General features: G+C 44.5%; 1 protein-coding gene and 1 long non-coding RNA gene across 5 annotated transcripts in view; one reads left to right on the forward strand and one right to left on the reverse strand.

The window, feature by feature from the left end:
* The window catches only part of LOC120586799 (uncharacterized), a 46,176-nt gene extending 32,287 nt beyond the window's left edge, over positions 1–13,889 (forward strand). The window contains exons 2-4 of one of the 2 annotated variants that reach the window (XR_005648808.1): positions 6,673–6,747; positions 7,771–12,369; positions 12,462–13,889. This is a non-coding gene — a long non-coding RNA (uncharacterized LOC120586799). Of the gene's footprint in view, positions 1–6,672; positions 6,748–7,770; positions 12,370–12,461 lie in introns of those variants that run through there. The other variant, XR_005648807.1, reaches the window with a different exon arrangement.
* GPD1L (glycerol-3-phosphate dehydrogenase 1 like) overlaps positions 463–14,472 on the reverse strand; it is a 46,707-nt gene continuing 32,697 nt past the window's right edge. For all 3 annotated transcript variants that reach the window (XM_039843464.1, XM_039843462.1, XM_039843463.1), the window contains 3 exons: positions 9,589–9,822; positions 9,193–9,299; positions 463–3,293 (listed from right to left, as the gene is read on the reverse strand). In XM_039843464.1, coding sequence (XP_039699398.1) covers positions 3,197–3,293; positions 9,193–9,299; positions 9,589–9,822 — 438 coding nt within the window. In that variant the 3' untranslated portion in view covers positions 463–3,196. The remainder of the gene's footprint in view (positions 3,294–9,192; positions 9,300–9,588; positions 9,823–14,472) is intronic.

Here is a 14,472-nt window from a genome sequence, read left to right on the forward strand (position 1 = left end):
TTCCAGCATAATCCTTATAACCAAAACCCTTAGACAGTGGAGAGAATACCCACTCCCTCCCTGGCAGCTACAGAGCCACTGTGTGGCCTTACTGCTTTGGCCATCATCCCCTTATTTGCTTCAGGCTCCTGGGGATTTCTCTCACATTTTTACGAGAACAGCCCTGCAAAGAAAAGAACACTGGTTATATTTCCCTAGCTTTTCTAGGTATTTAAAGTGGGGACAGGGTTTTAAAGTACATTAGTCCGCTGGCTGGCTGAAATTGGAAGGCCTCCATCCTACAAATATATTATATAAAAATATCAGCAAGCGATGGGAAGGAACACTTGGAAACAGATGTACTTGAAGACTGGAATTAAAATTTCCTTTTTATTGTTAATGCAGCACAATTCAGGGGGGGGAAAAAGCTGACTTAAATAATAAGGCCATTAACTGATACTTAAAAAAGACCAGTAGCACAGGTTTGGAGGGGGGTTAAATGTTTATTAAACCAAGCTTTAAAATTATATCCACCTATAGTCCGTAAACAAATACAGTGCTCATGTAAGTAAAAGGCTCTTAGATTAGAACTAATGGAAAACCCGAAGATCCCTTTGTACCCTGGCACTTCATGGGGTCACGTCATAGTTAAAGGATTAAAGGAAAAACCAGAAGGAATTTAGCTTGACTCCACCTGCTAGGATGGATTTCAAAACAGATATTTGTTCCACATTATAGCAAGGCAACAATGTAGTTTTACATTCACGGATTGGCTGAAATAGTACAAATTAAGCTTCTCTTCGGGATGTCTCTCTCCCCATTATCATAATTAGTAAGAAATGTGAATTAAAATAGATGATAGACCGCAGGTGGTTATAAAAATAGATAACTCAGAGTAATAAATATCTAGTTAGCAGAGCACATACATATAAAATTTTCCTTTTTCCATAATATGCAGAATATCATAAGTATTTTCAAGAGGTACAGTCAGCAGACTTTAGAATGGTAAGAGAGCATTTGTAAAGAAAAACACTCAAGCACAAAACCCAGAGCAGGAAGCTGAATGCAGATGAGGATATACAAAAGACAGAATCCTAATCCCTCACATCTTATTATCCTACTTAATAGACACCACAGTTAGCTTACCATCCTTTATGTATCTTAAAAAGTAACTTTGTTACCTATGTACAACTTCAAAAATGATTAATCATGAGACAAGAGAAAATTGATTAACTTCATAGTGGCACTAAAATCAAGGGAACTTGTTAACATTTTGTGTGCTTTCACATACTTCTGTGGATAGGACTTTATAATGCTCCCAAAATATTTTGGATAGTTTTTAAAATTCTCACAAAAATCTACTCTGCAATCATTTCAGATATGGGGGGGGGGAGGGGAAGTCCCAAGCTGGAAAATAAAAAGGTCAAAATTCACAAAGTGACTGAAAATCCATGAATATGCAAGTGACATTCATATATTCCCTTAACACTTTATCAAGTGCTATATAAGGTCATTGTAATGCTATCCTGAAACCAATCTCATTTAAGAAGATACAGTAATTCCCATTCTAATTCTAGAATTAAAAGCACTTATTCCACATAATGTGCGTTTCAGCGAGGTTGACATCTACTTGGTTGTACTTGTCAATGTCACCTTAAAGCTTCATCAAAGCCTCATGGCAGACCAGAACTATAAAAGTTCAGAACTAATACTACCACGAGTAGTTAGCTATTCATCCTAATTTCTTACAGGGAATGAAGGGTATAAACTGTCCTAAGGTCACCTCAGCCTAGAACAGGGTCCCCTGGAAACTTTGGCAAGGATCCTTGCCAAAAAAATCTCCATAATCTCACGTGTTCGAGACTCGCTAAGTTAAATAAACAAGGTCCACTAACATACTAACATAGATTCTACACCCTCAAGAGGGGGTATACAGACATGGCTTTTCCCAAACTCATGTGACCTTGCCAGAGTACACCTGGAACCACCACTGGATCCCAGGACACTAGTTTTCTATGGAACACGGTTTGAGAAATGCCAATCTAAAGTAAAATTTCTAAAGTAGTGGTTCTAAAATTGTAGTGAGCATCAGAAAGACATGGGAGGTGTTAGAGCAGAGATACCATAGCCCACTTCAGAGGTGAGCGGTGGGACCTGGCAACCTGAATACCTAAGAGACGCCAAGTAAAGCTGATGGAATGAGGACCACACTTTGAGTGATAACCGTCTAGACGACACCCCACACAAATATCAGCTGCACGAAGCCCTCCTATGCCCCCAGAGAAGGCTGCATATGGTATTTGCCACAACCACTCCCTGGAGGTCAAATCAGCCCAGTGACATCTGAGAAGGTCCTGGGGCACTTTGGTGGGGTAGAGGAGCACTAGACACCTCCTTACCAGGTGACCAGGCACAGTAATTGCATCTTAAAAGAATAGTAGCAGCCCCCTCTCAGGGCATCTGCACAGCTTAAAGGAAATGTTTGCACGAAAGTGCAACCTAACAAAAAGCATCATACAAGTGTCGGTGATCAGAAGAATGTGTCAATCACAGCAGGAAGATCCCAGATGAGTTTTCTGTCTTCTGCCACTGCTGAGCACATTCTGGAGGCTAATGAAGGAGAAGAGGCTAAAAATGCAGAAAACTGCACTAACAGGGAAATTAACATTATTTACCTAATAAAAAATATCTAATTGTTAAAAAAAGATCAACTCACAATCAAAGTAGTTAATTATGCTGGCTTTGAGATAGTGTTTAAAAGTTACAGTATGTTGATCTTTGAACACACTCACTCTTCCATTCTACCATGTTATTAAAGCTGGTTAAATTTTAACATCAAGAGAATGAGAAAAAGAAATTCCTTCACTCAAATACATGTGAATTAGATCTAAAATATTTAGCTGAGATAGTTCTAATCTTATAAATTACCATGGTGGGAAATTTTCAAAAGTAATTTTAAAAAAGGACCTTTAATTTTGGTTCATAGAATCATCCACAGAATGAGAAATGAACACACACTCACACGTTCACACATGTGCGTCTAGTTGTTGCCAGTACATCTTCGTGCAATTTCAAAAAAGAACCTGTAAAAGTTCATACACACCCATGACGGGATTACAGTCAAGCAAACATCTTCTTGCCAAGTCTCAGTTTCCATTTGCACCCAAAAGACTGATTGGAAGGGCAGAACTCTGCCCGACATGTTGCATGATCCACTTTATATATGCTCTGGATGGCTCTGGAGACAAGACAGCATCTCTTGAACGGGTCTGCCTTCATAGCAGATCTGATATACTGCAGTAAACAATGGAAACCTAATTGGGAGGAAATGTGAAAAGACAAGTTATCTGGTTTATGTCATAGAACAAATCAATTTTTCCCTTCTAACAGATCGCAGGTTAGTGTGCTACCTGTGACCACGTCCGACATCCTTTTATTATTGGTCTGCAGAGAGTTTCTGCACTGTTGGCCATAAGATCTTGAGACCACCTAAACCATCCTCTGGCTAATTGGAGTGCACTGTCCACAAACAAGTCACGTGGTAATCCTTACAGGGTCATCTGTGGTCATTCACATAAAGAGTTGTGGCTCAGGCTTGTGGCCAAATCTGGAATGAGTCCAAGTTTCTGTCGCTATTTTAAAAGATTGGAGAATAAATTTTAAATTGCAAGGAGGTATTGCTCTCCCTTCTCCAGGAAGGATCATCCAAGGATGAAGATGAGGCAGCCCACACATCACCATAAATAATTCAGCCTGGAATGCTCCTGCAATAACCAACAAGGGGACCTACAATTAGCTGAGCACTGATCCCATGTTGGAAGCTGGATTTATTTCGTCTTTTCTTCCAAGATGTGAATGCATATATATATGAAAGTTTGAAATGGATGAGGGTTTGAAGGTGTGGGCTAATAATCCACTGTAAGAAAGGATAATATTATCTCAGGATACAGCTGGCTCAGCAAATATTATGGAAGATATCACTAAGGAAATAAAGTTAATTTCAATTAGGCTTTTACACACACACACACACACACACACACACACACACACACACACACCCACCCACCACCCGAGTGAGCTTCACAGTCTTACAGGCCACTCTAAAAATTATCTAGTTAGAATCTTGTAGTGATAGCTTAGTTCATATGTCTTTATGATAGTCTATCATTATGAATTTTTTAGGGTTCACAGTGTTTTGTTATTTTTTGGAGTCAGGCAGACTTAGACTTAAGGAAATCTGCTCCACAGCTTATTCATTCTGGGCAAGATTCACAACCCCTCTCACCCAGTTTGTTCATCTGTAAAATGGACTGGACACTCAGGTCTGTTGTATTAAATGACTTACATGTAAAGTGTACAATGCAACACTTGGTGCATGGTGGGTGTGCAATAAATGGCAGCTTACAAAACACAGCCACAAAATGGCCACTGGGTTCTAGACTGTAAGCTCCAAGAGGACGGGTCCCAAATCTGTTTTGTTCACCTCTGCATCCTCAGGGCCTGATACACTGCACAGCAAGGGGCAGGTGCTCAGTGAGTATTTGTTGAATGACTTCTTGTAAACGGGTGTTAGCACCTGGAGATTTCAGCCCCTTCCATGGCTTAGTTTTCTATGATGAGAACAATTTCTACGTCCCCAAAGCAGGGTAGCAGGTGATGAGTGGCCACCCAAAGCCATTCCCAACCCCCTTGTTTCCGTACTGAAGTCAGAAATAGTCTAATGCTTACTTTCCCAGCTTTTCTTTTACCTAGAATTAGCCAAGTAAGCAAGTTGTAGCCAGCAAGACATATATATCTGCTGAGGGTTTCAGAAGTTAGTTCTCTCCTTGACAAACACTGAAGGGAAAATCTGCTACCCCAGACTGCTCTTGCAGCTTAGTTCAATTGTGTGAGTATGTGATGCTCGGTGCTCCTGCAGCCATCTTGAGGCTTTGAGGAAAAGTCAACAGGTTCACTGAGATTCTAATTCAGAGGCACAGAGCCAACATCAAAATGTTCACCTCTGGATTCCTTGCTATGTGAGAAAAAAACACCCTATTGTTCAAGGCATTTTTAACTGAGTGTTGCTCTTGCAATCAAAAGTACTCCCAACTCTCACAACCACCATTTCCAAAATGTATTCTGTAGGTGGGATGTTAACGAGGGATATGAAGTGTGGGGGAAAAGGGGGCTCTCTAACTCTGGAGCCCAAACTCAATTGCCTGCTACACTGCTCACCTAAATGCTATTTTCTATAATATAAAATGCTACAAGGCCAATTAGATCAGTTTGGAGGACTCTCTAAATAAGGTTAGAGGTGAAAGGAGGACAAAAGACAACATTTCATAAAAAAATACTGACATAAACCAATCAATCAGCAATCTCACTAATGGAAACTAAGGACTTATGATATATCAGGCTTCAGCTAAGTGCAGGGATATGTAGTATTCTAAATAGGGTCTCAGCCCTCAAGGAGCTTACAACAGTATTATGGACTAAATTGTGCCCATCCCCCCCACATCCATTTCATACAATGAAGTCCTAACCCCCAGGACCTCAAGGAGTCCTTAAGGAGGTAATTAAGTTAAAAAGGGCTCATTAGGGTGGGCCCTAAACCAATATGGCTGGTATCCTTATAAGAAAAGGAGATTAGGACTGATACACATAGCAGGAAGACCATGTGAAGACACAGGGTGAAGACTGCCATTTACAAGCAGAGGGGAGAGTCCTCGGAAGATGTCAACCTTGCCGACATCCTGATCTTAGACCGCCAGCCTCCAAAACTGTGAGGAATACATTTCTGCTCTGTACGCCATGGGTCCCCAGCCCCCGGGGGCGTGGACCAGTACTGGTCTGTGGCCTGTTACGAACCGGGCCACACAGTAGGAGGTAAATAGCGGGCGAGTGAGTGAAGCTTTATCTGTATTTGTGGCCACTTCCCAGCGCTAGCATCACTGCCTCAGCTCCACTTCAGATGATCAGGCATTAGATTCTCATAGGAGCACCGGTCCCTGGTGCCACAAAGGTTGGGGACTGCTGGTGTACGCCACTCAGTCTGTGGTATTTTGTTGTGGCAGCCCGAGCAAATTAATACAAACACCTTATGCTTATACATGCTCATAAAGACACACGTACAAGGAATTTTTATAAAGCAAATTTTATAACAGCAACTTTAATATTTCTTGACAGGAGACTGGTGAAATTAAACTGTGGTTCTCCAATACAGTGGCATGTTCTATAGCCATGAAATGAGCTCTCTAGGCGTGGATGTGCAATGATCTTCAAAATCTATTCTAAAATGAAGATACGCTAGGGACAGAGAGGAACGTGGAGTCTGTTGCCCATTACGCCAATGAAAAGGCTGACTGGAAATGCACACTGAAAACAGAACGCTGCTGCTCTGGGGTGGCGAAAAAGACTCACTCTCCACTGTGAGCCTTTTTTGTATGATTTTATATACATATATACATAAATATATATGTATGTGTATATATATATATATGTATATATATATATATATACATATATATTTTTTTTTAACCAAAAGCATGTGCTCCTCTTTTCAAATTTTAAGAATAAAAGTAAACTGCATGTTTATGTAATAAATTCACAGCGCACGAGTAGTAATTTGTCTAAACCAGGGGTCGGAAAGCCACGGCCTGACCTGTTTTGGTACTGCCTGCAGGCTAAGAATGATTTTTACATTTTTTAAAGGGCTTTAAAAGTGAAAAAAGAAAAAGAAGAAAGAAGAAGGGAGAAGGAGAAGGAAAAGGAGAAACAACAGAGACCGTAAGTGGCCTACAAACACTAAATATTTATTATCTGACTCTTTACAGGAAAAGTTTGCTGACTACTGGTCTAAACAGTAAGTTCAATGCAGGGACGTTATTTGTGGCTGTAGGACATGGATGGAGGCTTCTGTGAAGACAGAACTGCCTTTAGGGTGATGAGGGTTGAAGTGTACATAAAGGAGGGTGTCCTAGCAGGCCAGCCAGGAGGACAGATGGACACTACAGGAGTCTGAGGAGGAGGTGTCTGGGGCAAAGGGAAGTCTACTTCAACTAAAGGTGTTGCAGTGGGTAACAGGACATGCTGTTAGAAAGCCAAGATGGTATAGGCATACCTCGGCAATACTGTGGTTTTGGTTCCAGACCACCATGATAAAGCAAATGTTACAATAAAGCATGCGAATAAATCTTTTTGCTGGTGGAGGGTCTCGCCTTCCATTTGTGAAAAAGGCAACTTCTGTGAAGTGTAACAAAACAGGTATACCTGCACTGGACTGAGAGGGGCTGCCTCAGCTGACAGCCTAAGCATTGCTGACCACATTCTGTAAGAGCGGGAGGTCTCTGAACTTGAATGCTCAAGGTAGAAAGGACATGGCATGGCAATCACGGGTCTATCAGAGTGATTTTGTGGATAAAAAGACTGGGGCATCAAACAGCTAAAAATATGACCTGCCCAAGACCACATGATGAGTAAGACATGAGGTGGCCTGGAGGAGGGAAGAGAGGAGAGAAGGAAATAGAGAAAAATCAGAGTAGTGATGACTGGAATGAAAAAAGAAAAAAAAAATCAAGGTGGGAGGTGGTAAAAAGTGAAAATGGCAGAACTTGGCTCTGCCTGTGCAGCTCTCGGAGGCGGGTGCAGTGAAGGGAGACGCCCCACTCCAAATGGCAGTTACCCCACTAAGCACAGGCACAGCCTGTTCAACTTCTAATCAGAAGACAGAAAATGGGACATGACTGGGACCTGAGGCGTCAGCTCAGAGCCAAGTTTCACCCGCTTGATTCTACCTGCTTTTTAAAACAGGTGGGTCCTGATCCCAGAATGCCAGGTCCAGTCCGCAGCCTTCCGGAGAGACACAAAGGATGAACGCAGACTAACTCCCAGCCAACTTGTCGATTCGTAAAATCCTAACCGAGGCACCCCCTGGTAGCACACAGATGCCACTTCAAAATTGTGATTCGGAGAGAATCATTAGCAAACACCCAGGAATTTTTTTAAGATTTTAAACAAATTCCTGATAAAGATCTAATGGTGATTAAAGTAGCCCAACCACACACAAATGCATCACTGTCTGCTGTTCAGTATGTGAGGAAAACCATGCATGTCAGAGGTGTTTTCCTTTTAGTCACGATTTAAAGGTAATTCTCCTGCTCTGGAGGCTTGTTTATGACTTCTCTCTCTGCCTGGCTGGTTTTGAAAGCCATTACAAAAAAATAAAATGCAAATTGAAGAAGAAAGATAAATGCCCTGTCCTCCTTCATTTTCCACTTTCAATAGGGAACTCCATGGCTGATCCCTTTGTACTGGGTAAAGAGAGGAGGAGAGCTGGGTGCAAGGTGAGGTAGAGATGCGTGGTCGGGACCAGCAGACACCTGGGCTGACCTGAGAGGCTGAGGGAGATGCAACCAGAGAGATACCGCCCATCACCCACCTCCTGGAAGCATCAATATAGATGCCCAGCTCCATACTCTCCCAGGCAACCAAACTTACCAAAGACTATTACGGAGAGTTACGGATACACAGAATATGCTGCATAAGCATTTATTAGGTGGTGTAACTAGCATCGTGATTATGAAGGAAGGCTCGACCAATCAGCAAGATAAAGGCCTGTGAGGCCGGCAGGACCAGGAACAGCCTCAGGGAGGCCGGGCAGCTTTTGTGGTGCTACAGGGCTTACTCCCTCTATCAGGTGGCAAATCTAGCTGACCCAAGGCCACCTTTCTGAGACCAGCCCAGAAAGGCAGTGGAGGCTGGATGCCTCCATCCATCCGCACGACAAAGAGACTGCCAGGCTGCTCGCAAAGCCTTAACACAGGTCACTGCTGGTGCTGTCTTTCCTCCTTTTCTGAATCATTTGGCAGTTCATTAACAAGACTATCTTTTTATAAAAAAACAATGCAGCGACCTTTTTTTTTTTTTAATTTAAAACTTATGACATGTAGCTCTTACCTAACACCCTATAGGACAAACCAGAATTGTAAACTTCATATTTTGTAATACGAAGAACTGAGCTCTTCTCCCTGGAGTTGGGCCTGGTTTGGGGTTTGTGTAAGCACTTGTTTCCTGCCACAAATGTTCACGTCACACAAAGCACAGAATTAACCCTGTAAAGTTCTGCATATACTCGTCAAGTAGCTGTGCTCATGTGCACTGACTGGGCTTGTGGTCACAACAGAAGTGGGATGATGACTGTTTCTCTGGTCTCATGGTCAATGGGTGACTTACTTGTCGATGAGCCCCTTCTGCTTGAGGATGCGGTACACTTCAGCAGAAGTCTGAGGTCCCTGGAGCTTCTGCCCATTCAGCATCTCCTTCTCCAATTCTTCAATGGTCTTAAAAACAAAGGATGGGGGAAAAAAACCTATGGTAAAGACTAGAGAATCACTTATTTTGAGAGGAGTAGGGGAAGGGAGCTGCATTCCTTTGCCTCAAGCTCAGGAAAGATAAAGACATACAATATAAAGGACAAAGACTCAAGTACCTTTAAGTAAAAGCAGACAGGTAAACAGGACAACCCAGCAAACAAATACCGGCCTTCGTCTTCATTGGACTGCGGCTCGCCCCAGCCCAGGGTTCTCAAATGAGGAGGGAGGGGTGCAGGGAGGGCAGGCCAGGGGCTACCTTTCCAGTCTTGGCAAAGGCCTCTGCCACCTTGCGATTCCGGCCCCCATAGCAAGTGGTGATCAGGTCGGCAACGCCGCAGCTCTCCAGGAAGGTGGCCGTGGACACCTGGCCCTTGCAGAAGATCTTGGCGAAGGAGATCATTTCCATGAGCCCCAGGCGGATGACGGCTGCTTTGGTGTTGTCCCCACTGCGGAGCCCGTCACAGAACCCAGCTCCCACCGCCACGATGTTCTGCGAAAACGACAAAAAAGCCAGGATGCCGTCACACACCAGTGCAGATGAGGGTGCGGGGCAGCTGGGGGAGAGGCCGAGGCAGGGACCGCCACTGGTTCCCGCACGACTCTGGGCTCTGCTCTTGTACCTGGAGTAAGAGAGAAGAAAGGCGGGACCAGGCTTCTATAGTCCCATTTGCAGGACAAGGAGCCCAGATCTGGGGTCAGTAGGAGGCAGCAGATGGGGCGCATTAGCCAGAAAATTAGAACACTGGGGGTGGTCTCTGATTAAATACTGTTTGGATAAACTTCTTTCCCTTTTGGCTTTTTTAAAAATCAAATACTTTATTCAAATATAACATTTATACGAAAAAGTGCAAATATGATACGTATACAACATGAATTGTCACAAACTGAACACACCCATGTAACCAGTGCCCTGACCAAGAAACAGAACGTAACCAGTGCCCCAGAAAGCCCCCTCAGATGCCCTTCTAGTCACCCTCCTTCCCCCAACAAAAGTGACCAGCCTCCTGACTTGTAACAGCACAGATTTGCTTTACCTGTCTTTAAACATATGAATAGAATCATACAGTATGTAATCTTTTCTGTCTAGCTTGTCTTAATTTGACATCATGTTTGTGAGATTTGGCCATACGCAAAGCACATTTATTTCCATTGCTGCACTATATTCCACTGTGTGAACGTAGTACGATATATTTATCCAGTCTTCTGTTGATTGGCATTGGGGTACCTTCCAGTTTGGGGCTGTCACGAATGGTGCTGCTAAGGACACCGAGGTATATATCCTTTGGTGCAGGCATTTCTGCTGGGTATGTACCTAGGAGCAGAATTGCTAAGTTACTGTGTCTGCATATGTACAGCTCAAATTTCAGCCCTTTGTTTTATTTAATAATCCTTAAGCATTTGTGGAGCACTTACTCTTTGCATGGCACTCTGTTAGGGCAGATCAGATACAGACGTGCCTCTTTAGAAGCTTATAATCTAGTTCAAGGATCAGCACACTAAGGGCCAGTTGCCTGTTTTTGTAAATAATGTTATTGCAACTTAGGTACATTGTTCATTTAATGTATTGTCTGTGGTTCCTTTTGTGCTGTAACAGCAGATTTGAGTAGCTGTGACAGAGACCATATGGTCCAGAGTCCTACAACATTTGGTCCTTGTGGCCCTCGTGGAAAAAGTTTGCCGACTCTTGATGTGTGCACAAATAACTGTAATGTTTGACTGAAAATCTGATTTTCATTTTAATCCATGTGTTTCGATTGAGCATGCATTGTGTGGGAAGTCCTAACTAGGCCTTAAAGGGCAGGGTGGTACTGGGTGGGGAGTAGGAGTCAGGTGTACCCCCAGGGAGGAGCTGCAAAGGCAGACAGATTCTTCTCAAAGAGTTGGCAATCTAGCTGGGAAAAGAGAAACAGCAAAGCACATCAGGAGATGGAAGGAAGAGAGACTACAGAGAAGTGGTGAGAGCCACAAGCTTGATTTCAAAGCAGGGAAGGCTGCACAGAGGAGGCAGCATCTAAGCGGGGCCTGAAATCAAATGTAAAATCAGATAACCACGTCTTACAAGTAATGCCTGCATGGTAGCACAGAGGGCACTCATTTGGGACATTGGGTGCACCCCCCAGGATCCTGGCCTTTTTTTCTACTTTACCAGCTCCTTCACCAAGAACTCTTGATGGCAGGAAAAATGTAAGTATTTAACTCTGTCCAACCACATTAGCATTTTTCTATAATACCTGGTGACTATATATGGATTTATGCCTTGAGAGATATTAAAACGTGAAGCTAGTTGGTAACAAATGGGCAATCAGTAAAAATAAGTATATATTATTTTTCCTCTAGAAAAATAGTTTTGTTAATAAAAGACAGAACCATCAGGCCTATAAAATCTAAGAGATGAGGGGAAAAATGGAACAAGCTGGGGAAGAAAAAAGTCTTCTCTAGTTGATGTGCCGTTTCTGATAAAATACATCAAACACAGCATGGAGGTGGCCAGGCTCGACCTGAGAAACAGATCTAGCCACTTAAACACAGCTGTTGTTCACCAGGAGACCGAAGCCACAAAGCCACTTCGGATGACAAAAAACTGAAGAGCCCTCCCGAAGCTTTTGTCTCCTGATCGACAGAACCCACCCTTCTCTGCTTCCACAGGGTGACAGCAGAAGGGGCCAGAGGCGGAATCAGAATGGCAAGGGCCCTAACTGTCTCTTCTCTTCCTCGGTAATAATACTACAGTTTATTCTGGTTGCTGGCGATTCTTCTCACTGCTATCAATACAGAAAGGAAAAAACTCTCTAAGAATAACCAGAAAGCTGACATGAATGCGTGCGGGTTTTAGACAAATTCATGCTATTTCTGTGTCTAGTCTCCTAGGGAGGTTCTGAGCTCCAGCAGACCACTGAGGCAGCTTCCAAGTGGACCACTCTCTCCCCATGAGGCCGGACTCCGTGTAGATTCCGCTTCCTGCAGCTGCAGGTAGAGCTGATGGGGACTCGGGCCTTCTGGATTAACAGCCTGACCAGGGAGCACATGTTTTCAGAAGGTACGAACTTCTGCCTGTACCTGCAAAAGCTTCTCAACCCCTGCCCGCCACACAGGCGATGCTCACTGTAGGTTTCATCCGCTCCCTGACAGCAAGCATCCATCCCCAGCTACCCGCTGGGTGCGCACGGCGACGACAAAGTGGGCGACTCCTGCTGTGGTGCACTCAGTGTCTGGCAGCAGCGTGAGCGGAGAGGGGCCAGGCAGTGGGAAAGGAGCCTTGAGAGATGCGGAGGGGCGAGGTGGGACCTGGTTCTGCAGCTCTGCTCCAGAGGGGCTGGGACACTGGACCTTTGAGGTGGAACGCCAGGCAGAGACTAAGAGCCGGGGACTGTGAGAACACCCAGGGCTTGGGCTTTGTATTGTAGTGACCACGGCAACGTGACGAGACCTAGGATCCGAATGATTCAATTGCTGAAATTGTTCTCTGATGCCCCCTCGACTGTGTCCCCGTGTCCCCCTCCATTACACAGGTGACCCCTTCTGGAGGTTACCTGACAACCACAGTAAATGTTTACAGACTGAATGGGAAGATAATAGGGACTTCTGTTCAACAAGGAGCTCCTTACACGGATGGGAGAGGAGCTGTTTATGAAGTGACTTCAGTGAGCCACACCAGGTCCCGTGCACACAGTCTCATTGGAATTCCTGCGATGACCCTGACACGGGTGTATCTATCCTCCTGTCTGGCTCAGAGAGGTTTGTGGCTTGCCGAGAACACCTCACTGGTGAGTGAGGCAGCTGGGACATGATCCCGAAACCTGCTTCCACAGCCCCACTCTTCCCTGCTGCTTCCACCATGTGGCAAATTTGGCCTGGCCACCCCTACCTGCCCTGGGTCAAAGAGACCTTCCTGAATCCTCTGCAATTAGATGCCAGAGAGGAGAGCCTGGCTGGCCCGGGTGGAGGCTTGGGAGGTAAAAAAAAAAAGGCCCAGGAGGAGAAACGGTTTATGGGGAGAAATAATAAAAATAACAGTTAACCTTATTGAACTGTCCTAAGTGTGTCATGTATTATCAACGCATTTAATCTTCACAACATTCCTACAAGGCAGGTCCTATATATGTACAGTGAGAGGTGAGGAAACTCAGGCACACAGAGTATATAGCTTGCCTAGGGTCACACTGTCAGGACCTACAGAGCTGGGTATCAAACCCAGGCAGCCTAGCTTCCGAGTCCTCTCCAGGGAACAGATCACACCACGCTGCTCTACCCAGCGAGTGAAAGGCGCAGAGGAGCCACCTCAGTGTCAAGATAAGAACGTTCTAACAGGAAGAACTGACCCCATTCAGCTGAAAAGACTTGGAGACAAAGGAGTGAGCTCTCAGTCACTGGAAGCATCCAAATAGGAGCTGTAAGGATGAACCCAGGGCTCCAAAGCAGTACTTTTGACCTTTAATGTCACTGCATGTGGAGAAAAGGCAGATAAGGGTGCCCATGGCTCCCTTATCTTGGGGGCTCCAGCTACTCTCTCTGCCCCTTCACCACTGGGCACATGATTTGAGACCACCTCACAGTATTCATTAGACCTATAACCTCCCCCTGGCGGGGGTGGGGCAGGGGAGGGAGAGACAGGGGGCTACTGCAGGGTAAACTCCCTTCTGAGGGGACCCTGGGCTCCAACCCAGTTTAATCGCCTTATGATGGATCTTGAAATCCTCGCTCTCTCCCTCCGCCACTTATCACTGTCAAAAGAAAAATAAACACACAGAGCCAGTCAGATCATGTTCGAATAGCATTTGAGCAGATGTCCTCTGAGATCGCTCAGCTATGAAAGTTATCATTATCCACTGTGCATTTAAATCTGCTTTAAACTGTTCTGGAGCTAAAAATACCACAATTTTCAGAAGACAGACGTGCTTCAGCCCCTCCCCGTTTCCTGGGTTCTGGCAATACTTGAGGCATTCATCCACGCCAAAGTGCCACCTTCACAATTCTGAATCGAGGTGGGTTAGGCAGGACTCAATTCCTTCCGCTCCTATCCTCCCACAAAAAGAATATAAAACTGGAAAAGCAACCAGTGCTGCCTTTGGGTTACACCAGCACTCACCATGTGGGAAGGATGAAACCAAGCCATTCACTATTTTCTGTATGTCCAACAATC

The sequence above is a fragment of the Pteropus medius genome, unplaced genomic scaffold, assembly GCF_902729225.1.
Source record: "Pteropus medius unplaced genomic scaffold, Ma_sr-lr_union100, whole genome shotgun sequence".
Lineage (NCBI taxonomy): Eukaryota > Metazoa > Chordata > Mammalia > Chiroptera > Pteropodidae > Pteropus > Pteropus medius.